This window comes from Tamandua tetradactyla, chromosome X, assembly GCF_023851605.1.
Source record: "Tamandua tetradactyla isolate mTamTet1 chromosome X, mTamTet1.pri, whole genome shotgun sequence".
NCBI lineage: Eukaryota > Metazoa > Chordata > Mammalia > Pilosa > Myrmecophagidae > Tamandua > Tamandua tetradactyla.
Genome location: NC_135353.1, coordinates 5704697 through 5730036, shown reverse-complemented (window position 1 = coordinate 5730036; position 25340 = coordinate 5704697). Strand labels below are relative to the sequence as shown.

General features: G+C 63.3%; 1 protein-coding gene across 2 annotated transcripts; it reads right to left on the bottom strand.

The window, feature by feature from the left end:
• Nucleotides 1-12077: 12077 nt before the first annotated feature.
• Nucleotides 12078-23461, bottom strand: BGN (biglycan). 2 transcript variants are annotated; one of them, XM_077146578.1, is made up of 8 exons: nucleotides 23325-23461; nucleotides 15958-16204; nucleotides 15688-15800; nucleotides 15089-15302; nucleotides 14411-14521; nucleotides 14090-14183; nucleotides 13861-13999; nucleotides 12078-13209 (listed from the first exon to the last, which is right to left on the bottom strand). In XM_077146578.1, the coding sequence occupies exons 2-8, from the start codon at nucleotides 16178-16180 to the stop codon at nucleotides 13012-13014; spliced, it is 1092 nt and encodes a 363-aa protein (XP_077002693.1). In that variant the 5' UTR covers nucleotides 16181-16204; nucleotides 23325-23461; the 3' UTR covers nucleotides 12078-13011. The 2 variants fall into 2 exon arrangements, with proteins under 2 accessions (XP_077002693.1, XP_077002692.1); XM_077146577.1 differs by having other exon boundaries at nucleotides 15958-16191.
• Between the last annotated feature and the right edge of the window lie 1879 nt (nucleotides 23462-25340).

Genomic DNA, 25340 nt, shown 5'->3' with positions numbered 1-25340 from the left:
GGGCAGGAGGGGGTGGTGGTGGCAGGGGCGAGGGGGGGCGACCTCCACCAAATGGATCCCCTGCTCCCTGGAAGAATCAGGAAATGAAAAGGCGTTTGCTTTTAAGATCACAAGGTGGGACCTGCCTGCCAGGTATTAAAAGACACAAGTCACAAGAATTAAAGGCACGTTATGGGTGGAACATGCAGATGGCACAAAGTAACCAGGCAGCCAGCCCCCAAACAGCCCCTGTTGCATACCAGAATTAGTGCCTGCTATGGAGGCGTCACGAATGCGCCAGGGAGCAGATTATTTAATACGAGAAATCACGACAGTGAGTCAGCAACCTGGAAAATAATGTCCCTTATATCGTCACCTCCTATTGTGCTCCAGGGCAAATTTCCCATGGACAAAGCAGGGGTCAGCAAACTGTGGCCCAAGGACCAAAGTTTTATCAGCATGCGGCCACGCCCGTTCTCTTAGCATGGTCCCTGGATGGACTGAGTCGCTGTGACACACTGTGTGGCCTCCAAAGCCTGAAGTATTGACTCTCTGGTCCTTTCCAGAAAAAAGTTTGCCAACATCTGGATTAAAAAGTTAAACACCTTAAAAATGCAATCACGAAGCCGACCCAGCAGGTGAACTCACTGCCCTCCCCCACTACATGGGACATGACTCCCAGGGGTGTAAATCTCCCTGGAGACATGGGACAGAATCCCCGGGATTTGTCGGGACTCAGCATCAAGGGATTGAGACAACCTTCTTGACCAAAAGGGAGAAGAAAGAAATGAGACAAAATAAAGTGTCAGTGGCTGAGAGATTTCAAATAGACTCGAGAGTTTATCCTGGAGGTTATTCTTACACATTATATAGATATCCCTTTTTAGTGTATGGTGTAGTGGAGTGGCTGGAGGGAAGTGCTTGAAACTGTTGAGCTGTGTTCCAGTAGCCTTGATTCTTGAAGATGATTGCATAATGATACAGCTTTTACAATGGGACTGTGTGATTGTGAAAACCTTGTGTCTGATGCTCCTTTTATCCAGGGTATGGGCAGATGAGTAAAAACAAGGTTAAAAAAAATAAACAAGTAATAGGAGGCGATAAGGGACGTGGGATGTTTTGGGTATTCTTTTTTACTTTTAAGTTTTGTTCTTATTTTTTTGGAATAATGGAAATGTTCAAAAATCTATTTTAGGAATGAATGCACAACTTTATGATGATACTGTGAAGTACTGATTGTACACTTTGGTTGATTGTATGATATATGAATTTACTGCAATAAAATTGCATTTAAAAAAAAACAAATGCAACCACACACCAGAAATAAAGTTCTCAAATGGCGGTAAGAGCTTCTGGAAGACTTAAAGCAATCCCAAAAACCGTGAGCCAGAAAACTGTCCACCTTCGCATGAAAAAAATCAAAAGGCAAAGAACAAGGAGGTTAAGATGATTTGCAAGAAATATGCTAGATTGTCACTGTCTTTCGAGTATAAAGTTTATTCAAATGCACCAGAGAAACACTAAGCCCTCAATTAATAAAGGTTAGGAACCGACAATTAAAACAAAAAAAAGATACACAATGAATAAACCTGTGGGATAAATGCTTTCCCTTCATCAGCAATTAAAGAAACAGAAACTGAAAATACCTATTTTGTCACCTCCGGAATGACGATACGTGGTTTGGGTATAATACCCAAAGCCCTGAAAAAGATCCTTTTCGAGACTATTCGGGCAGAGCCCATGGAGAGCATCGGAGAGGTTTCTGCTTCCTCGAAAAGCCACGCCTGGGGCAGGACAAGTGTGAATGGCCGAGACGCTCCGCCACACCACAGCATGCCGAAGAGTGAAACAAATTTGACCTTCCAGATTTCCAGAAATAACCAAATAATTAAGCGAACTGCAGTCTCTTGAGAGAATATTATTCAGCCACTAAAAATTATAATTACAGCACCCACCACAGTCCTGCTGTCTCCTAGGTACCTCGGTAAAGGGCCAGTGAAGGAATGAGGGGTCATTTGTCATCTCTTCCAGCAGCTCAACTTCCCTATTCATTTTCACTGCTTTCGTCGGCTTAAGAAAATCAACGCTATCCGTTTTGAAAAAATATATATAGTCAATTTGCGAAGCGATTATATTAATAAAGAAAATGCTTACGTTAAGTAAAAAAATAGATTACAAGATCACATGCACGGTATAATTACGAAAATGTGAAAGCAAACAGCCTGGGCAAAAGAGAAAGGACCAGAGACAAATACAATAAAACAAGAACACTGACTTGTACCTTGGGGACAGGATAATGCATGTGTGTTGATGGGGGGGACCCTATTATTTCTCATACTTCTCTGTGTTGTCTCAACTTTCTCTAAGGAGCACGTCTGCTCAGAACGTTCTTTGAAACGGGAAGAAACGAACAAGAGGCTAGGTGAGGGGCTGCCAGGGCGCTGGGTTTTACCACTGAACTTCGCCTGCTGCCGCCGGGCAGTGAATACAGGTGCACAGGCCTGCCCTGCTGCGCCAGGCAATGGAACCTTCCAGAGTGAGGGAAGGGTCCTCTCTCTGCACTGTCCAACTGGCAGCCGCTAGCCACACGTGGCTACTGAGCACTTAAAATGTGTCTAGTGTGACCGAGGAGGTGTCTTTTAAAACTTTTATTTACTTTTAATCTATTTAAATGTGAGGAGCCATAGGTGGCTTAACAGCTACCGAGTTGGACAGCCCCACTTTGCAAAGGCTTCGGGAAAGATCTCATTTGAGTCAAAGGGTTGTCCTTTTACTAAGGGCCCTACCTAGAAAATAAGCCCCTTAAATATGGCGCCTCGCACACTGACAGCAGTATTCGCTCTGCAAAACTGTGATTCGGTTCCAGGCCTCCAGAAACTTCTTCCACCCTAAGTGCATCTTCCTGCAAATTCTAAGCTTCCCAGAGCCTCTGGCCTTTGGAGACAGGAATCCAGAGACAGTCCCTGGCCTAGCTTCATTGCCAGGTCCTTCTTTTCCACTCGGCCCTTTCACCCCTCACCCCGAGGCTCGCCCTGTGACCTTGGACTAGTCCCCTTTCTAGTCCTGGACGGTCAAGCACACTCAGCCTTCCCTGCTCAGGGGAAGATCTTCCCCTGACCCAAGAGCCCTCGTTCCTTGGCCCCGCCCTGCTCCCTGCGCCTTCCTGTCCTGATGATGTGTGGGCTAAAATCTTCCTCGGTAGGCGACACCAGCAGGCCCACTTCCAGCACCTCCTACCTAACAGAAGGGGCGCAGGCAGGGGACGGCTTTCCAGCCGGGCACCACTCGGCCTGGCTTCTGCCAGCGTAGCCGGGGCGAGCCAGAGCGGGATGGAGAGGAGCGGGGGCCCCAACTAAATAAGTGGCTTTCTGGGAAATGCCGGGAAGGGGTGGGGTGGGGGTTGGGGAGGAGACGGCGGCACGTTCTAGGTCTCTGCCCACCCAGCCCTGGGCACGGTGGGGGAGCTCGCTGAGAAATCACAGCAGGAGCCAGGCACCTGGGCCCATCTCACCAGGCACTGGGTGGGAGGTGGGGGGCTCGGGGGGCCCACGGGCAGCGTGCCCTTGGCTAGATGGAAGGTTGGCCTCTGGGGCCACAGGCCGGGTTCCAGCCCCTCAAGTGCCATTCGCAGGAGGCGCAAAGGCCCCTCTTCCCCAGGGGTGCCCTGGAGGGGCTGCGCAGAAGCTTTCGGCCCAGCCTCACTCCGACGGCGCTCATAAAGTGTGTCCGGGCCAGGCTCCGCAGCCCGACGGTTGGCATTCTGCTCCTGGCGTTCCCACCTATTTGCTGGGTGGCCTTGGGCAGGTTACCTCACCTCTCTGGGCTTCAACCACATCATTTGCAAAATGGGGCTCATATCCATGCTGGCTTCATTGGCTGTTGCTTCAATTAAGGGAGGTGACAGTGGCGGTGCACTCAGAACGGCGGCAGGCACCAGGCTACTCTGTTATTATTGTCATCATCATTGACACTGCTTGATGTGCTAACCACCTCTGATGAGAACAGCGGCTACCTTTAAAACATGCAAACCATCCGTCTGAAAACCAAAGAGCGTCTGGTAGGGGTGTGTGTGTGTGTGTAAAGGCCAGAGAAAGCTGGGCCCAGCTCAGCCACCCCCGCTCACCAACTCCCAGGCCTGGAAACGGTTCAATCCCCGCAGCTCCTGGATCCTGAAATGTCAGCACATGGTGTCTGTCGAGGCCAGAGCAGGGAAGGGACTCGGCCAGGACGGCAAAGGGACCATTTCCCACAACCTAAGACACCTCCCTGAGCCAGCATCCCCAGGCCTTTATTTGCCACCCAGGAAAGTGCTGCCGCCGCCACGCCGCCCACCCCCACCCCAGCACAGGTGCTCTCCCCTCCCAGCTTGCCCCAGCCCAGTTCCGGGCCTCGGGGTGCCAGTCCCCCAAATCACAAACTTCTCCTCCTGGCTCCTCTCACAGCCCCTTCCCACGCCCACCTGCTCCCATCTGCCTGCGTTGCACCCTCCACACACACCCACGTGTGCCACGGCCGGCCTAGACCCTCACTGGAGCTCCCGGGCAGGGCTGTGGGGACACCACATTTGACCTGCTCGAGAGCAGCTGTGTCCTTGGCGCCCCCTCCCCCACCTGGAGGCCCGCCCCGGGGACAATCACGGTCCCCGGGAACCGCAATTGCCTGTGCCCCTTCCAGCTGCCTCTGCCCTCCGCCCTCTGACCCCCAGCCCGGCCTCTGCCGAGTCCACAGGGGGACCAGGAAGCATCCCAGCCCTCTCCCCTGGGGGCCGTTTGGACGGGGTGGAGGTGGGGGTGGTGTGCAGCCTGCCCCCCCGCCCCCAGCTACCCTCGGACGAGCCACATGACTTTGCAAGTTGCACCTCCGTGGACCTCGGTGTCCTGTTCTGTGAAAAGGGGGCGCACGTGGGGGGCAGGTGCTGACCAGCTAAGGGATCAGGAGTGTGGGTGGCGCTCAGGAAGTGGGGGCTGGACCGGGGTATTCTGCCCCTCCAACCCCCTGCCGGGCTGCCCCAAGCCGTCCACTCTCCATGGAAGGGGCCACCACCCACTGGCCCTTCCCCTCTGTGCGATTTGCTTTCCCGTGTGAGAAATGGGGACACAGCCCCAAGTCCTGCCTCCCTCATCAGGCGGTGATCAGATTCCACGAGGTCGAGGGGGAGAGGCTGGCAGCTGACCGAGGCGTGGAGGTGAGAGCAAGGAGGACGCCCGCGGGGGCCCCTGGCAGGCTGGTGGCCAAGACCTCATAGGGTGCCTGGGGTGGGGGGAGATGGGGCCGGGCGCCAGCTGGACACAGGCTGGACCCGATCTGGCAGCGGGCAGGGACCTGCTTTAGAACTGGTGGCCCCATCTGTGAAAGATTCTGCCCCCCGCTCTGCTCTGGCCCTCCAGCATTTCCCAACTGTCCCGGCTCCTCACCCGGCCCCTCACCCAGCCCTCACCCTTGGGTGCTCTCAGAGCCCCTCCAGTTCTGCTCTGCCCCCGCCCTGCCTCCCACCCCTTCGCAGCTGGCCCATGCGCCCCCCCTTCCCCCGCCCGCCAAGCCCTGCAGTGGCCGGCAGGAGAGTGAGCAGGCCCTGGGGAGAGGCGTGGATCATGTTCCCATGGGGAGACCCAGGGCTCCCTCCCCTGGGTGCGCTGCTCCAGCCACTCCAAATTCCAGAATCCTAAAACCCCAGCTTTGACCCGTGGGAAAATTGAGGCGGCCATGGGAAAAGCCTCGTGTCCAAGGTCACACAGGTGAGGAGGGGCCGGACAGCCACGCAGGCGGGGATGGAGACGAGTTCCCCAAGTGTGGCCGAGTGGGCGCGCCGCGGTCCCGTCACTGTCTGCGGCGGGGTCGCCGGGCCCGTGTCGTGCATGGGTGGCGGCTCCTCAACCCGTGTGCGCCTGGGAAGGATGACACAGTGTGCGGGCGCGGGGCAGAAGGGGCCGCGAGGCGCCCAGAAGGTGTGTGCGCGCGGGCCCCGGGCTCCCTTGGCCGGGCCCTGGCGCCCTCCGCCCTGACCGCCCGCGACCCGGCCCAGCGACCTCGCCCGCAGCCCCCCGAGTGGCCTTTCTCCAACGGCGAAGACGCGCGTGCGCGGCGGGATGCGGGGTGCGGGGCGCTGCCCGCCGGCTGGGGCCCCCGGGTGACGCGCGGCCGCCGCGCCGCAAGGACACGCAGGCCCGGCACGGGGCGCAGGTGCCGGGGACGGGGGCCCGTGTCGCCCACCTGCCGGGCCGCGCCACCTGCCGGCCCACCCTTCCGCCCCGCGCCCGCGCCCACCCCGGCGGCGCCCGCGCGCCCAGGGCGCCACTTACCCGGCCCCGGGCACAGCGGCCACTGCGGCCTCGGCTCCGGCGGGCGCTGTCGCTGCAGGCGGGGCCCCGGTGGGCGACAATCGGCTCTGACGACGGAAAGGCCCGGGCAGAGGGCAGCTTGGCCGGCGGCTCCGGGGCGCGATCCTCCGCGGCGGGCGAGGCTGTGGCCGAGTGCACCTCACGCTCCGCACCCGCGGCGGCGGCCGACGCGGCGTGCTCAGCTCCAGCCGCAGCTCTGAGCGCGGAGGGAGGGAGGGAAGGAGGGGGGAGGGAGGGAGCGGGGGGGGGGAGGAGGAGGAGGGAGCGGGCGGGGGGTGGGGGCGGCTCGGCGAGGGGCGGGGGCCGCGGGGCTCCGGAGCCACGCGCCCGGTGTGCGCCCTTCTGTTTCCCCAGAACGCGCGGGGGCTGCCGCCCTGCCTGGCCCGGCCTTGCCCCCCGAGGGCCCCGGCCGAGCTTCGGCAGGAGCGGCTGCAAATCAGGGGCTCTGGCACCTGAGAGCCCGAGCGGGTGACAGTGACCTGGGCACTGGGCTGCCGCTAACTCTCTAAGCCCGTGTCCCCTGGGTCATTTCCCCCAACAGTGCAATGGGGTGTGCGGCTGGGTTGCTGATTTGGAACGTGGGGTGCGTGGTGGAGGTTGAGGGGTCCCGGAATGCCCTGAAAGGGTCCCCTGAAAGTGGGGAGGGCAGACATCCAAAGCCTCGGGGTGGGAGGGAACCTGGAACTTGCAGCAGATCCTCCAAGTGGGTGACCCTAAATGTCATGCACACAGGTGGACGCCCAGACATGACCGTGGGCACAGGTGTCCCCAGCACCAGGGGACAGTCACTGCCGGGGAGCAGGGGCAGTGCGGGAGCGTGGTGGGTAGAAACAGCTGGTCACGGTTGCCGATTTTTCTTGCCTCCCCTGAGCCAGCCGCGAGTGGGACCCTGAAACCCAGGGCTCTCAGAGCATGCAGGGGGACAGTCCCCACCTGGCTGCAGTTGGCATAAGGCCCGTGGAGATGCAGGCTCAGGGGAGCTGAAGACTGTCTTGGGGACTGAGGGAGGGCCTCTTTGAGGACAGAAGCCACTGCTGAGGGTCCTAGCCCTGCTGGAGGCCGCTGGGATGGACAGCTGGGGAGAGCCAGGGAGAGCCGGCAGCCCCGAGACACTGCCAAGCGCCACACGCCTCTCTGTGCAGGAAGGGGTCACATGCGCTCACAGATGCACACTCACGCATGCTCACACACACACTGCAACCACACTCGTTCAGACATGCTCACTTGGACACACTCATTCACACTCACGTTCACGCACATGTACATGCTGAATCACACACATTCGCTCACATGTGCACATGCTCATGCTCACACAAATGCTCACTCAGACACACTCATGTGTGTGCACTCACATGCTGACATACACTCACACACATGCTCTCTCACCTTCATTTACACACACAGTTTCAGTTTTTCACACACACAGTCAGACATATACACCCTCACAGTTATTCACACCTAGCCACCCACTCACACTCACAGTCTCACACGCTCACTCGTGCTCAGTTACTCAGATTATCACACCTGCTCGCAAGCACACACTCACTCGTGTACTCTCACACATTCGCACATGCTCCCTTAAGCACTAGCACACTCACACACGCACACAAACACCTTTGGCTGGCGTCTGGAGGCGGCTTTTGGGGTGTTTGTGTTCACTGGGCAAACCCCGAGCTGGCTGAGCTTTGGGCCGGGAAGGACGTCCCCCGCTCCCCCTACAGGCAGCCGGGCTCCACCCCAGCCAGCGGGGGTGTGGGCAACGGTCCTGCAGCTCTGACCCCCTCCCCGGCCCCACCGCAGCGTTTGGGAGCCCCCCACCCACCTTTTGGCTTCCCACGGCCCCAAATAAGAAAGCGAGCCACTGCACCTCCAGGACTCCAAGTACGAGCCCAGAGCTGCCCTCCTCATTACTGCCCGTGGCTGGCGGGGAAATGGGGGCTCACAGCGGCACCAGACTCCCCAGGGCACGTTGCAAGGCTGAGCTCTCACCCCTAATGCACCCTATGGAGAAAAGCTTCGGCAGCCACAGAGCCTTGGGGGGCCCTGCCTGGCCTCCACGGTGGTCGGGCTCCCTGGGTGGCCGTGTCCTTCCCTCCCAAGACCAGGACCAGACCTCGGGTCCCCCCCTCCAAAGCGGCTTCTCCCACCTTCTCCTGTGCCCTGGATGTTAGCAAGCAGCCCGGTTATCGGCCAACACCCTCGTTGCAATGTTGCCCCGTGTTGGCAGCTATCAGGGAACAGGAGTGGTGTGATGGGACCCTCTTTGGGCCTGGATGAGAGTTGCCACCCTGCCTCCCAATGAGAAGAAGCAAGTGGGACGGAGGACATGGGGACACAGGGCTAGTCCCACCAAGGCCAAGGATCTGTCCCAGACAGACCAGAGATGGGATGGTCCCTCTTTTGGGGGCTCAAGGCAGTTGGTCACCAGCTTGGGGTTTGGGGGGCCGAGACGGGGGACCCAGGCTGGGAGTGAGGGGGCCTGGGGTGCAGACAAAGTCTACCAGTGGCCTTGTCTCATTGGCTAACCGCTCTTGGTTTCTTTAGCTGTAAAGAGGCAGCAGGGAGAGCTTTGCTAGAAAGTTCCTCCTTACGCCAAGCCCTGTCTCCTGCACTGGGAGATACTGGGAGGCTGGCCCAAAGGAGGCTCATCACGTCCCCATCCTTTTCCACCTTCCTTCTGTCACCGGGGGGAAGCTCCCTGGCCGGGCCTGCAGGCTGCCCACCCCTCCCGTGCCCTGGACCCCTCCTGCCTCCTCAGGGACCTGGGGACCGGGATCACGGCCTCTCTCTCCTACATTGTCAATGCCTTGCTCTCAACTGTCCCCTCCCAGGTGACACAGAAGCAGCTCAGAGATTCCTAAAAGTGAATAAATTAATTAAACACCACCACCCGCTCCCTCTGGCCAACTCCCCTCTGGCCATTGCCTCATCACCTTACTCCTGCCCAGCAAACTTCAACTTCACTGTCTCTGTCCCCTCCTCACCGGCCTGCCCCCCTGCCCCCCTGTAGCTGTTCTCTTTCCTCAGGTCCCCGGGCTCCAGACGCCCCCTCCTCCCCTTCCCAGCCCCAGCTGCACCCCACCCCCCACCCCTGCTGGGCCCCCGGGCTAGCCCCCTGCCTTCCGTGGGGGAGCAGGAAGGCCAGCGGTGGCTCAGCCGGACCCAGAAAGGGGGCAGCTGGGCCCTGGGGCCCCCTTTTTTCCTCCAGCTGACTGCACTTGGTAGAGATCTCACAGACACACACACACACACACACACACACACACACACACACACACACACACACACACACACACACACACCAGGGTTCAGAGGCTGCTAGCTGTGGAGACTCTCAGGCCTTGCCCCCTGCAGCCCCATGGTCAGCTGGGAAATGCCCCCCCGAAATATCGGCTCCTCACATCTGGAACCTGTGAACATGACTTTCTTTGGACAAAGGCTCTCTGCAGCTGTGATCAGGGCTTTGAAATGGGGACATGGTCCCGTGTTTCCTGGGTGGGCCCTCCAGGGGGCGGAGGCTGATGCCTGGAAGAAGCAGCCCCCAGCCAAGGCCGGCCAGCAGCCCCCGAAGATGCTGCACGGGGTGAGGAGCAGGCCCTCCCCTAGAACACGCGGTGGCTGTGTGTCCCTGTCGACGCCTGGCTTCTGGTCAGTGGCACCCATCGCTGACTTCTGTCCTCCACGTGACGGGAGAGTAAATGTCCGAGATTTGAAGCCCCCCAATTTGTGCTCCCTTGTTCCGGCAACCCCAGAAAACAAAGACCCCTCCTTTCCTGGGGTCCCTCAGGGGCTCAGCCTCAAGGGGCTCCACCCCTGAGGGTTCTGGAAACCCCAGAGTTGCCTTTTCCTTGCTCAGGGGGTGCTGCACCCCTGTCCGCAGCTGCCCCCCCTGCCCCCAAGCCTGGCCCGCTGCCCTGCCAGCAAGCCCCGACTCATCTAAATCCAAGCAGTGCATTCGGCTTAGGTTCCCCTGGGCCACCCCATGCTCCCACCCCCAGCCGCTCCTGGCAGCCAACCCTTGCAGGAAACAGCCACCCCGAGCCGACCGCTCACAGGACGGTCCCCGCCATGTGTGCTGACACCATCCCCTCAGCTCTGGGGCCCAGCCAGCCTGGGGAGGCTCCCTGCCCAAGGCAGTCCCTCCAGGGGCTCCAACCCGCCTGCCCTCTCACCCCCACATCCGCTCTGATCCCCCCAGCTGGGAGGCTCCTGTTCAACCACAGATGGACTGGACCTGTCCCTTCTGTCCCAGCCCCCCTGCCACTTTCCAACTGTCACGAGGCTGGGGGCCCTGAGCTCCTCGTGGACAACCCTCTGTGGCCCAGGCCACTGTCCCACCACCTTGGGAGGTGGACGGGGCCCCTCAGCAGCCCTGTTGCCGGGACAACCTCCATGGGGTGGTGTTCCCTTACAAGCCAGTCTCTTGATTATTAGCTAATTGTTTGCAACCTGCTCGGGGGCAGAACGAGGCGCAGAAATTCCGCCTGCACACTGGGGTCAAGGCCAAGTGTTCCTGGCCTGGAGCCCGCCCGTCCTGCCCGGACCCACGAGCCTGCCTCTGTGGCCGTGTCCCCGTGCTCCCCGGGCCCCTCCTAGCTTCCAGGCTGGCCCAGAGTGCAGCCCCAGTCTCCCTTCCCTGGTGCCCAGGTCACCTGTGTGGGAGAGGCAGGGGTCTCCTCTGGGCCCCTTCACCCTCTACGCCCACCGCCATCATGACATTTGTCCCACGTACTGGTCATCTCCGAGGACCGGGACTGAGCCCCTGATATCACCCACCACACCCCGGAGCCAGCCTGGCTAAGGCTCACGGAGGGAAGGCTGAGGAGCAGGCAGAGAAAAGACAAGGGGGCCTGAAGGCGAGCTCAGGAGGGAGGGCCAGCCCGGGCAGCACGTGTGCCAGACATGGCTATGACGCCACTGCACTGGCATCTCCCGTCCCAAGAGGGGAGAGACTCAGGGATGCTGGGCGCCCCAGTGCTAGGCCGAGCGTAAGGGCACAGGCAGTGTCACAGAGCCAGCCCGCAGGTGCCCCCAAGCTCCTTCTCTCCCAGGAAGTCCCAGCTCCTGCCACCCCCAGGCTGTGGGCCCTTCCTGCTGGGCAAAGGCACGAGCAGCCCTGCTCCAGCCTTGGGATCTGCTGTCCGAGCACCTTTGTTCTGGGGACTGGTCCCCCACCCACACCCCACCCTGTCACACTGCCCGTTCTGGGGCAGACCTGTGGCCCCAGTGGGCAGCCACTCTGGCCTGCCCTCGATCCTCTCCCAGGGCCAGCGCCAAACAGCTGCCACTAGGACAAGGCACGGCTGGCAGTCGGTGTGGCTACTGGGCATGGGGGGTGCTGGGTGGGAAGCCAGCCTGGGGCCCAGCCCAGGTAGGTGCTCAGAGCACGGGGCCCGACCTCAGAGAGGGCCTGGTTCCCTCTCCAGGCCCCGCGTGCTGACACTTCTGGCTGCGGGGGGAGCCTGGCATTGCTCAGAATCCCCAAACTCCACTGACACAGGCAGGCAAGGACCCCCCTCCCCACTGGTCCTACGCGGCGCTCTGCAGACAACAGGTGCTTGGCCAAGGCCCCATACTGGGAGGCTGATGCCACCTTGGGCCTGACCTGTCCCCGGAGGCCAGTTGAAGGACAGATGGGGCAATGGAAGTGTCTGGAAGAGAGGGGGGCGGGCTGACAGCCTTGGGCCCAGTGACCAGAGGCGGCCCCTCCGAGCTCCCCATTCCCACCCACCCTCCTGGGAGCAGCGGCACACAGAACCATCTTGCACAGTGTTTCTTTAATTGAAAGACAACTGTCAACCTCAGAGGCAGCCCCCCAACCTGCACGCTGGGTGTGATCCCTGCACCCCCACCTCACCAGGGGCCCCAAGAGGGGACAGCAGGTGGGGGGCAGTGGAGACCTGGCCACTGTTGGGGTGAAGGGTATGGGCTGTGAAACCCGGGACTGGGGACCCTGGTGGGGTGCTGAGCCCCTCCTGGGGGCGGGGTGGGGAAGGGATGCGCACATGTGGTGCCCACTGGGGGGCTCTGGAGCAGCAGGAGGCCCTGGGACCTGGCTGAGCCTAACATCTACCCTCTCGCCACACCATACCACCACCACCCACCCCAGGCAAGCTGTGCCCGGCGCCGTGCCTCCACCTGTGGGGGACAGGTCCTCGAGCCTAAGTGAGGCCCAGCTCTGAGCAAGCACGAGGCAGAGCGAGGGAGACGGTGTGTGGAGTGGGGGCCAGAGGCAGGCCCCGAGGCTGGGGGTCGAGGTGGCTGGCTGGGCCCTGGGGGAGGAACAGTGGCAGGCTGGCATGGGAGGCCCAGTGTGGCAGCGTGGCCCTGGAGGCCTGGAACCATGCCAGTGTGTGCCAAGGGGTAGGTGGGCAAGCCTGGCCTCGTCCCCTCTCTCTGTCCCTGCTAACCCCACGAACCAGTGGGGACCGAGGGTCTGGCGGGAGGCACCCACTGTGGGTACAGGCGGCTCTGAAGCCAGGGGGGTGGGTGATTGGATGGGGTCTGGGTGGGGCAGGGGGTGGGGGTGATGAGTGTGACCCAGGGCAGCCAGCGGGGGGTTGGGGACCAGGGTGGGGGTGGGGGGCCGGCGCTGGGGGCCATGGGCACATGGCGCTGCTTTCTGTCTTTGCCACCCCCCCCGCCTCCCCTGTGACCTGGTGGTGACCCCCACTGCCCCCGGCTGCAGCTGCTTCTACTTTTTGTAGTTGCCGAACTGGATGGCCAGGCGGTCGGTGACGCAGCGGAAGGTGGCGGGCTGCACCTCCCAGTATGGCACGGGGTTGTTGAAGAGGCTAATCCCGTTGTAGTAGGCCCGCTTGACGCCGAAGCCCACCGGGCAGAAGTCGTTGACGCCCACCTTGGTGATGTTGTTGGAATGCAGGTAGACCACCTGGGGCAGACGGGTGAGTGTGGGTGCAGTGGAGGTGTGGCTCGCGGCCAGGGGCGTCTGGCTGCCCCGGGTGACCTCCCTGCGGGTGTGGGAGGTCGCCCTGGGGGCGGGGTGGGGTGGGAGGGGTCTTGGGGGAGTCTTGGTTGGCATGAGGCTTGGGGGGCAACAAGCGTGGTTCCCGCTCCTCCCCTGGGTCTCCCGGGGCTCCCACGGGGCCCAACCTCTTCCTTGAGACCCGCTGGGTCCCCAAGAGGAAGAAGACCCTTCAGTAGCAGCCCCCAGCCCCACTTAGGAGGTGGGGCTGGGGCTCAGGCTGCAGCAGCGCCCTCTAGAGGCAGAGAGGACCCTGGCCACTAGAGGGCGCCACCGTGCTGCCCCCCCAACCTGGCTGGGCCAGGCTCTGGCTGGAAATGGGCAATGCCCAGTCCTCCCCCACCCCTGTGCAGCGGAAGCCAAACCGGGAAGCGAGGCAGCCGAGGGGGCACCCAGGCAAGGCCCCTCACCCTGCACTGTCCCTGTCTCGACCCAGAAGCCTGCCAGGCAAACTCCTGCTCACCCCTCACAGCTCCTCTCCACTGTGCCCAGCCTGGGAGGGGAGGGGATGGTGTCCTGGGGACTTGGCCTTTGCAGCCGGGGTCCCCGCAGCCTCACCTGCAGGAGCTTCAGGTCGGGCAGGCCGGTGGGCACCCGGGACAGCTTGTTGTTGTCCAGGTGCAGCTCCCGCAGGGCGGGCAGGAAGCTCAGGCTCCCGTTCTCAATCATCCGGATCTGGTTGTGGCCCAGGCCTAGCCTGCGGGGGCGGCAGAGGGCTGGGACTCAGGGGGCGGGGCGGGGTGCTGGGGATGCTGGGGGCATGCTTCCAGAGCCTTCCGGGGCCCACCTGTACAGCTTCGAGTAGCGGAGCAAGTCCTCCAGCTCAATAGCCTGGACTTTGTTGTGGTCCAGGTGGAGTTCGTTCAGGGTCTCAGGGAGGTCTGCCCGGAAGACGGGGTGCACGGAGTTGAAGGCAGCAGCGGCAGGTGTGTTGGCCGCTGCCTGGGGGTAGGTGAGGGTGGGGAGGAGGGGACAGAGGCCCCAGCTCTGTCCTGGCTGCCTGAGCCCCACCCCGAGGAGACCAGGCAGGTCTGGATGGCCCCAAGACCTCCCTGCCCCCCGCCAGCTCGGGTCACCAGTGTCCCCAGAATCAAGGCCACCCTGCTACCTTTAGGGATGCCGGTGAGCTTGGCCTCCGAAATGCGCAGATAGTTGAGCTTCAGGCCGTCAAAGGCTCCGGGTTCAAAGCCACTGTTCTCCAGGGGGTTCCCGCCCATCTCTAGGAGACACCGCACCTCAGCCTCGTGTCCCACCTGCCCCCAGGGAACGCTGGCTCCTGCCTCGTCCTCAAGGCAGTGCCACCAATACACCAGGCTGATTATGAATGACTAGGCATATAACATACAGGACAGCTGGCACCCAAGGGCCATGCTCCTGGCACCCGCCTGGGGGGGTAGGGTGGGGGGAGGAAGGGGAGCAGAAATTAAGACGGGGTCTCCCCAAAGCTCATCCTTGCACCAACCTTTGACCCCCACCCTCCCTGCGGACCACCCTGTGCTCTCCCTTTAATCGGCAAGTGACCCGTCCACATAGTGGGTTTGCTTCCCTTTGACTGTCTTTAAATGACTTCCCCACGCAGGTCATGTAAAGCTTTCCCCTGCGCAGCCAGGCCGGGGTTCCCTCTGCCTTGCCATGGCAGCTCTGGGCGTGATGGGAAGTGTGCCTGGAGAAGGTTCTGGAAGCACCCTCGGACTCCCCCGCCCCACGCCCTTGGCGGCTCTGCTGGGAAGGGCTGCCCTGCCTGTCCTTCCTGCTGCCCGCTGGGGAGGGCCCGGGGCAGGCTCACCGATGCAGTTCATGTGGCGGAGGCCGCTGAATGCACCCTTGGGCACCTTGCGGATGCGGTTGTCGTGGATGCGCAGCTCCACCAGGGACCGGGGCAGGTTGGGCGGGATCTCCACCAGGTGGTTCTTGGAAATGTAGAGCTTCTGCAGCTTGCGCAGGGGGCTGAAGGCCTTCTCATGGATCTTGGAGATCTTGTTGTTCACCAGGACCAGGGCCTGGGGGGGGCAGGCCGGGAGTCTCCCTCAGCTGGCAGCCCTCTCCGGCCCTCTCCTCTCCCTCCTCCCTTCCAGCCACCCGAGCCACCCAGCGGCGGGACTTCAGGGCCCCACCCGGCCCCCTTGAGATGGGTCTGTGCTCTCCACTTCTGCTGCTGCAGCCTAACACGGCCCAGGTCCCCGCTCCACCCGGCTCTGGGGCTCAGTTTCCCCACTTGTACATTGGCAACACCAAGATCAATTCTTCCCGTGTCGCTGGGGAAACCAACTTTGCGCTGCCAGGGGAGATGAGGGGAGTGCTCCTGACCCGCATGTGTGGCCCAGCAGCCCCGCCCTTCTGCACCCAATGCACCCCCCACCCCGGGCGCCGGCCACCGAGGCTTACGTAGAGGTGCTGCAGGCCCTTGAAATCATCCTTGCGCAGCTCCGAGATGTCGTTGTTCTGCAGGTCGAGCAGTGTGGTGTCCGGCGAGATCTCCTTGGGCACGACCTTCAGACCTGGGGCCGGGCACCAGCGCCACCAGCCTAAGCCCCGCGGCCTGACCCCCTCCCCCCGGCGTGGCCATTGGGGCTGGGGGCTCCAGCGCGGGTCCCAGCCACCCTCTCCTCCCCGGCGGCCCCCCACCCCGCCCCCGCTTCCCACCCCAGGACTGACCCAGGTCAGAGCACTGGACCACCCGCAGGTGGCAGTGGCAGCCAAAGGGACAGATGGCGCTGTAGGTGGGCGTGACGGAGTCCAGGTCCGGGGCGCCCGACGTCGAGTCGACGCCAGAGGCCTCCTCGTCGTTCATCAGGGTGAAGTCCCAGAAGCCCTTCTGCTCAAACGGCAGGGCCTGGCCCAGGGCCAGCAGCGATGCGAGGACCCACAGGGGCCACATGGCGGACGTGCCTGCAGGCAGGGGCTGGGGTCGGGGGAACGTCAGGGCACGGGGACCCGGAGCTCGTGGGCCCATCAGTGCCAGGCCTCCTTCTCACAGGGAGAGCCAGACCCCCAGGTAGGGGGCACAGGCCGCGGGCCAGGAGTGGGGAAGGGGGCTCTCCCCTCTCCACCTCCCCCAGGTAAGCAAACGTTGCCCAAACGGCCCATTCCTCCCCCTGCACCCCGGCGCCATGGGGAGGGGGCGCAGCGAGCAAGGATGAGGGTGGCAACCAAGGCGGCCAGGAGAAATGCAACCATTTGCCCCTCCCCCCCCCACTGGCTTTGAAGGATTCAGCTTTAGGGAACCCACCGGGGTCCACTCCTGTCCCAAATTCCGGGCTCAGTTAAGCCTAGAGGTAGGCGGCCCGGCGCCCTGCTACCTTCTGGGCCCCCTGTTCCAGGCGCACCAATGCCTCCAGGAAGTTCTAGAGGCCCCTGCACCCCGAGAGGCCACCCGAGGGGCAGGTTTGCTGGAAGCCCTGCCTGAGCCTGGTCCTGGGCACCCAGCTCTCCCTGCTCAACAGCCCACAGGCCCGTCCGCACAGCTCGCCAGAACCTCTTCCCCCCGGAGAGGGCAGGAGCCCAGCCTTGGCTCTCCCCCCACCCCGACTGGGAAAAAGTCCCAGGATTTGTCTGAGCCTCATTTTCTCCATCTGTGAAATTGGTGCAGCCGTGCTTGCCCTGCTTGCCTCCCAGGTTTGGGCGCCTGGGGTGGCCTTCGGTGCATCTGTGGGTGGGGACCCAGCTGGGAGGCAGGAGCTTATGGAAGACCCACGCCGGCCCCACCCCAAACAGGCCCTCCCTCGGCCGGTGGGGACAGTTTGGGACTTCAGCTGGGGTGGTTGTGCCCTCCTCAGCCGACTGCTGGTGGCAAAAGTGAAGATCCTGGGGGGATTAGGGGATGGGCAATCAGTGTGAGTCCTTGCCACCAGGAGGCCAGGGGCCAGGGGCCACCTCTTTTTCCCCTGATTCCTCAGAAGGTTGGCATGGAGGCCTGGCCCGCCCCCTCCCCCATCTTGGGCACCCAGGTCACATCGCCGCCAGAGTGGGCTTGTTGGGAGGCAAGGTGCTTGGCTACCCTGCGCCTCTGGGCCCTGGACTGCATTGCATTGGCTCGGTTGGGGAAATGGCCCCAGAGCGTCCCCTGTCCCTGCTGCCCACTAGCCCTGACAGCCCTCTGCAACCCATCACCTCCAGCAACGGGCTCAGAAAGGTGAACTGCCTTGCCCCAGGTCACACAGCACAAGGGGGGTGATCACAACTCAAGTCTCCCACAACTCAGTTCCAAAGCCCACGTTGGAAGAAGGGTCTGTCTCAGCACTGGCCACCAGGGTGACCGGAAGGTTCTGAGCTCCAAATACCTCCAGACTCCATCGCTCACACCCCCAGGGTCTGCCAGCACCACCCCAGGCACAGCTGGAGCTCCCCACCCCCACCCCGAGAAGGCCTTGGCCCCCAAGTAGGCAAAATGCTCGCCTACCTGGATAGTTGGTTGCTTCTTGCTCTAAGTTGCAACCTCCGGGGCCCTGGCCAGGGTGGCCGGCTGGACCCACAGGGGGCGGGAGGAGGAGTGGGTGAGGATGGGAAGGGGAGGGTGGAGGCAGGAGAGCGAGGTAGAATGGGAGAGAGGGAGGAGACTACCCCTCCGCCCCCGCCGTCCGCCCCCAGCCCTGCCAAAGACGCTACCTCACAGGGGGGAATGAGTCAGGGCTGGCACGCCTGGCGGGAGCCTTGGAAGGGCTCTTGGCTTCCCAGATGACCTGGGCAGGTGGGGGTGGGCTGGCCAGGTCCCGAGGAGGCGGGGGCCGTGCAGACAGGCCTCTGCCAGCCTGCTGGAGCGTGTCCTCAGGGCACCCACCCCCGACGCCCGGGCTTGGGGGAGCCGAGGTTCTCCCTCCCATGCCTGCCAAAAAAACAAGCACCTCGGGGAAGGTGGGCAGCCTGCTAAGGCGTCTGGCCCCCCTCTGCCATGGCCAGGCGCCGGGAAGAAGAGGGCGGAAGGTTCTAGAGGAAGTGTGTCTGGCCACGGCCCTTGTGTCTGGCTTTGGAGCAACACCGGGGGCCCGTGAAGAGGCCGAGGCGGGTGGGGGAAGGGGGCAGCCCTCCGCCCCTCGGCCCACGTCAGGCTCAGTCTGCGGGGGGCAGCTGGGGACGGCCCGGCCCGGTGCTGCGGGGAAAGGTTTGGCCGCCGTTCCCCCACTCGTGGTCAGGCCCCGGCAGAGGGCAGGCTGGCAGGGGTGGGTAGGACGGGAGCCACTGCCTGGCCGTCCTTTTCCCCCCGGAGAACTGGCACCAGACCCAGCGTGCAGAGAGCGAAGGAGGAAGCCCGGGAGACAGAGGCCCAAGGGAGAGGGGTCTCCGCTGGGAGCCGCGGGCAGGCTCTGGCATGGAGCGCGGTTGCTAGCCCCATTTTATGGAAGAGCACCCTGAGGCCTGGAGAGAGGGGACTTCTGGGCCCTGACGGTGCTCTGGGCTCCCCGGCTGGGCCGCGGCAGCGTGGGCAGGCGACCGCGGGCGTGTGGGAGGAGGGAGGCCCGGCTGGTGGGGGCCTCTGGGCGCCAGCCCCACAGCGCCTTCCTTGTCTGCTCCTCTGAAAGCCAACGCAGTCTTCCTTGTGGGATTTCTCCAGGTCACATCCAAACAAGACGTGCTGGCAGCGTCTTAGAACACGCAGCGGGCCGAGCCAGGCATTCAGGCCCGGCCAAGGGCAGCGGGAGCGGGACGGGAGGGCTGGCAGGCCCTGGGAGCCCCACTGCAGATGTGCGGCCCTCCCCGCCTGTCGCCCGGGCCCCGACGCGGCCTGGCCCGAGCCCTGCCACCCTCCCGCCACCTCCCACCCCCCAGCCGTGTTCGGTGTCCCCGTGGGGACCTTCGTGCCTGGGTGAGACCACAGGCCAGGTCGGCATGTGTATTGGGGTGCCTGCGGGAGGGCCTCCTTTCCCCTCGAGCTTCTGTTGCTGCCGAGGGGACCGGACACAGCGGGACACTGTCCTTGGGTGCAGTCGAGGGAGCCCAGGGCCGGACAGGCCTTTGGGGACAGGCTGGACGCAGATGTGGGTGTCAAGGGCTGCCAAGAGGGGGACTCCGGGTGGTGTGCTCTCTGTCCCGCTACTCCAAGTAAGAGAGGAGACACTGTCACCTCCTGGGACCAGGCCAGGGGATGGGACTTCCTTACCAGCCCTCCCATGACCATAACAAGGAAGGGGATTATTCCCACCCGACGAGGAAGTCAACTGACTTTGCCCAAAACTCTTCCCCAAGGCCACACGGCAAGGAAATATGAAGAGCTGGGACGTTGCTGTCCGTCTGTCCACACACCTTCCTGTACCTCTGTGTCCAGCCCACCCTCTGCCATGGCAGGCATTGTCCCAGGCCCCAAAGCTGGGGCCTGTCACCCGGCAGCTGGCGTGGGGCAGGGCTGGAGGTGGGCTGGGGGTGACACCACTTGCAACACCCTGGGGCCCTGCTGGGGGTAAGGTTGTGGGAGGGGGGTCCTCCATTCCCGTCGCTGACATCAAGAATGTTCTGGAGACACCTGCGGCCTCTTTCCCTAGTTCCTCACCCGCCCATGCTGCCTCCAGACTGTAAGGAAGCCTCCCGGGCCAGCTCCTGGAAAATGCATCAGCGGGGGCCGGGCTGGGGAGTTTCCTCCATCAGGCCACCAGACCCCACAGGGAGCTGTCCCCAGGCTCGCTCCTGGGTGGGACTTTCCCGGAAGCCCTTCCCTGTGCCAGGGTCACTGCTCTCTGCCACCCTGAGCCCTCTCGCTTTGCTCCTAAAGCCCCACCCGGGCCCCTGACTTCCCCTTGGCCCATCTCCTTCAAGTCCAAGGGCACACACAATCCCTGCCTCCACCCAGGCCTGCCCTGTGCTCCTCCTTGGCCATCTGAGCACCCAGAGACCACCTAGAGCTTGGGTGGCCCTGCAACTCGGGGGGGGGGGAGGAGGAGGGCAGGTTCAGGGGCACCTGGAGCTAGGCTGGGTCAGGCTGTGGAGCCTGGGGATGTCCTGGGATATCTCTCCGTCCCATGTCCCTCTGGCCTCTGGCCTCTGGCCTCTGGCTCGGACTTTTGCTTTTGGTGTCCCTGCAGGTGCCCTCGGACGGAGAGGTCTCGGGAACAGGCTGCTGGCACCCCCCCCACCCCCCCGCCCCACCCCCGCCCCAAGCCCGAGTGGTGTGTCACCATGGGGAGGAGGAGGGCCCCAGAAACCCGAGTCCCTGGCTCCCCCATTGGGCTGGGGGCGTGCCGGTGCTGCAGGGTCACCAGAGAGCAGCTGCTGGCGTTGCCTCTCAGGCTGGGATTGGCGCCGAACAGTTGGGGAGCCAGAGGGAAGCGCTGCAGCTGGCGGGCCCCGGGCAAGAGTGGGCACCCTCGGCAGCCACCCCAGGAGCTGCCCCAACCTAGAATGATGACGCGGTCGGGGGGGAGCCAGACCCAAGGTGGGGTGCTGGGCAGCCCCCGGGAGGCAGGAGTGGTGGCGACTGCTGGGACCAGGGTTGGGGTGGGGGGCCTGGCTGGGGGCTGCAGGGTGGGGGAAAGGCCTTCAACTCCAGGATGTGGCGGGGGGTCTGCCCAACTGGAAGGAGGGGCTGGGCCGCAGCCCCCCAGTCCCCAGAAGGGGGCGCCGAGTGGGCCTCATATCCACCCCAGGGAACGCTGGGAAGCTGCTTCGGGGAGGGCCTGGACACCCACTGGCCTCAGTGGGCCTTGGGCCCAAGACACGCCTGTCCCCTCATTTCTGAATCCCCAGTGGGTGGGGTGCTCGGGGCCCTGCTGCTTGTGTGGCCTGAAGGTGGCCTGAAGGTGTAGTCCAAGAAAGAGAGGGCTACACTGGGGAGTGCTCCGTCCTCAGGGAGCAGAGGGCAAGTGGGAACCTGGGGACAGGCCCATGCCATGCTGTCTCTCCTGGGATGGGATGAATAAGGATGGGAAGTAGGGAAGACAGAGAGCCGTTCCCTGGCCCCCACCCCGGGGTGCCATGCATAAGCCCTGGGCTCATTGCAAGTCCCTGTCCTGAGGACTAGAACACTAGGAGGGGACATCCTGCGGCATGGTTGGAGCCTCTACAGAATGGGGCCAAGGAAAGGAAGCTCATTCTTGCTTTAGAAATGTCCCCTTTTGTCCTCTCCACCCCCCGGACGTGTGGGTAGGATCAGGGAGTTCAGTCCCATGCTGGGAATCTACTCCACATGCAACGAGCCTAGTCCAGAAACACTTCTGGACCCACGGGCCAGAGGGCTGTGCCTCGGTTTCCCCATCTCGGCCACAAAGACCCGGGTCCCCACTTTGGTGCATGGGGCAGAAGCAGTGGCAGCGTGAATGCCACTGTACACTGGTCCTTGCAGCTGGCCAGGGTGCCCCTGGGGGTCCCACTCTTCTCCCTGGCTTGAAGCCTGCTCCTGCCGCCTGGGCCCCGCGGCCTTGGAGGCAGCCCTGGCTGTCCTTTCCAGATGTTTGTCCCGGGAGCCATCCATGGGCATGTGCCCTCTGCAGGTGACCCTGACCCGTCTTGAACAGGGCGCCGAAGGCCCCAGCAGCTGGTGGCTCCAGGAAGCACGGCCCTGCCCATTTGCCAGCCCCCAGAAAGCAGAACCCCAGGGACCTTCCAGCCTGTTTCAATGCCATTAGTCACTGTGGACCAGGGTGGGCTGAGTTTGCAGAGGCAGCATGCCTTGAGTGAGCTCCTCCCGGCCTGCCCACACCCACCACCCTGCCTGCAGGGACCCTGGCCTCCTGGTCCACTGGGGATAAACCAGCACCAACAGCCTCCTTTACCAGCAGCCCAGTCCCACCCCACCCGGGACACAGTAAGGGGGTCGCTTCTATCCCCTGACTCTCAGGGCCCTCAGCCGGCACACCGTGTGGCCCTCCCCCAGCTCACCCTCTATCCTGGGCCCCAAGCAGACCCCTCACCCAGCGGGCCAGCCCTCTTGCCTACCACTGTCAGTACTCAAGTGACTTTGGGGCATCACTGGGAGCGGTACAGGGTTGACAGCTGAGGTTTGTCGGGCAGAAGCCATGGCCCTGGTCCCCAGGGTTGCCCCTGACTGGCTGGGTGACCGTGAGCAGGTGCCTAACCCTCTCTGGGCCTCAGTTCCCCATTGACAATGGAGGGAGCAGATGACAGGCCAGCAGGGCCCTGGGGGAGACAACCTGGCAGCTACATTTTGCTTCAGCCCTGGTGCCATCGCTCTCTCAGGTTCCAGGAAGCCCTTCAGCTTCACCCATCCCCAAAGGCACACATCTTGGGAGAATGGTGCCTCCCCTTGGAAATGAGCCTGGGGCCTCGTGTCTGCCTGGGGTGCCCGGAAGCCCTCTGGGGCCCCACCCCCAAACCTGCCCAGGGTGACCTAGTGTGTTTGCCTGGTTTTCTCCTCTTGGCCCTGGGCCACCCAGCCCTAAGTCTGAGTCCCCATCCAAGTGGGTACTGGGCACAGACGGGACTGAGCCATCCAGCTGGCCCCACTCAGGAGCCACCGCTGCCCCCTGGCCTCATGCCATGCCCATGAGGAAGCAGATGCCTGGCAGTGGCCTGGGGCAATCATGCCGAGGACCAGTCCCAGGCGCTGGGGACAGCTGCATGGTCCTCCCTAGAGGTCCTCTTCCCGGCCCTTTGCAAGCCAGGCACAAACTCCCAAGTGGGGAGTAAAACAGGACTTGCCACGGAGAGAGGGGGCAATTGGTGGAATTGCAGTGGCTGCCACTCCCTGGGGGGGAGGGGACGATGACAAGGAGAAGGACCCCGGAGCAAGCAGGAGAGGCGCAGAGACAGGAGAGAGAGCTGAGCTGAGCGAGGGCAGAGGGGACAGGGAAAGGGCGGGAGGGAGGGGCGCGCGGTGTCTGGAAGGGGGAGAGAAGAGGCCGACACAGGACAGGGACCCAGAGGGCCGCCGGGTGGCGATGAAGGGGCACGGAGCAGGCGCTTGCAGGGGTGCCGAGGATATCTGCGGGCAGCCGGGGGTGGGGTGGGGGGGGCAGCAGAGGCCAGTGAGGGGGCAGAGGGGCCAGGGACGCAGTGGGGTGGCACAGGGCGTCAGGGACAGTGGGGAGAGCCGGAGACGAGGCGGCTGGGGCAGCTAGAGACTGGTGCGGGGGCCCTACCTGGGGAGAGGCAGCGGCCAGGCGCGGGCCGGCTGGTGGTGGGTGGGCTGGGGTGGTGGGCCGTCCGGGTGTCTGTCTGTCAGGCCGTCTGAGCACAGCTGCTCACTCCTGGGCAGTTGGCGGCGAGAGGGAGCCAGAGGCGGCGGGAGGGAGGCTAAAGGCTGGGCGGGCGGGACGACGGGGAGGGGGGCGGGAGGGGGCGGGGAGGGAGGGAAGGAGGGAGGGGGCTGGTGGCGCAGAAAGGGAGGGAGGGCGGAGGGAGGGAGGGGGCAGGCCGCCCGCCCCCACCCCCGTCCCCCCTAGCCCGGCTGCCTCCAAAGGAGCAATTTTCCCGTAGCCGGCTGGGCTGCCTGCGCCCCCTCTCCCGTGCGCCCCCGGTGCCCCCAGCGCCCCCCTCTGCCCCCTTGGGCCCGCGGGGGACGGACACACACTCCCACGTGGATCCTTGGCTGCTCTGGGCGGGCACAGCCTGCGAGAGTCAAACTTTCCACTGCCTACATGGGGAGACTGAGGCCCTGAGGGGGGCGGGAGCTTGCTTGCTGGCCCGGGTCAGGCAGAGAAAGGAGAGAGGGCAGAGAGGGAGGGAGGACGGTGGGGGTAGGGTTTAGCCAGGCCCCTGAGGGGTCCCGGAACTCGGTTCTGGCCCTACCCAGAGCCCAGGGGGCTGCCTGGGGCTCAGCAACGGGGTGAGCCTCGAGGCTCAGGGCAGGGTCCTTCTGGGGGCGCAGGGCTTCCTGCCCTTAAAAAGAGGAATCAGTTCCCTAGTGGAATCCAGGACTGGGGGCCGGCGGGGGCCTCGGCGGATTCTGGGGCTCCTCCCTGGCCTGTCCACCCTGTGGCCCCAGATTGCGGGGGCCTCCTCGAAGCCCGTTCCAGGAGGGGCCGGGACCCGGCCCAGCTGATTCAGACAGCGGGAAGCGAGCAAGTGGCCCTTCTTGCGCACTCAGCACCTGGCCTGGCTCCCAGAGACGTGCTGAGCGCTCTGTGGCTCGGGCCCGTCCCCTGGCCCAGGACCCATGCAGGACACCGACAGGGGCGTGACCGGTGCACACGACCAAGCCTCCCAGCGCCACGCCCTGGCCCCCAGGGATGAGACGGCTGGGCTCATGGAAGCTTGGCCTCGGGGCAGCCCCACTCCTCCTGGCCCCAGAGCCCAGGCCCGCACCCACGTCGCCATCTTCCCCCTCCACCCTTGTCCCATTGCTCGCCCAGCCACGGGCAACTTGTGTGCAGGGGGCGAGGTTGCGGGGACAAGGTGACACTCCCTCACGACAGTCTCCTGCAAGGAGAGCTGTGGCGGAACAGAGGTGAGGCTTTAGAGAGTGGAAGCCAAGGACAGGAGTGACACCGAGAGCGAGCAATGGGAGGACACTGAGGCAGGCAAGGGGAGACCCCGTGGAGCCCAACTTCTACCTAAAAAGAAAACTGGCGAGAAAGAGCATGGCGAGGGGAATCGTAGAGAGGGGCAGGGGGCAGGGGGCAGGCTGTGGTAGGGCAGGGTCCCTCGGTGAGAGGACAGGGGAAGGCCTGGGAGTGCCCACCCACCCGGGCGTGCCGGCATTCAGTGATTCAGTGCAGAGCTTGGGGCCTGCCCACAAGAAGCTTCCAGGCTGGGTTGAGGAGAGCAGTGGAACTGGAGGAGCAGGTTTTGGGCCAGCAGCTCTGGCCCACTCTGGTTTCCGTGGGAGTGCTGGGGTGGAAGGGGACAAGGAGGTTGGAGAGAGACCTTCTCTTCCAGATCAGGGAATTTGTCGGGTGGTGTCGTGTTGTGTCGTACTTCATATTGTGGCTAATTTCCAGCACACCTGGCAGTAGAAAGAAAGTATCATGAATCCCACACGGCCTTCACCGAGCCTCAACGCTCCCAACTCGTGGCCACCTGGACTCCCTCTGACCCCTGCCCCCCCAGGCCCCAGGCTGGGTTTCGAAACACATGTCCAGACATTCCATCAGTCCATCTGGAAATCTGTTGGTCGGATGCAGTGAGGAGGGGGCGGGGGGCTGATTTGCAGTTTG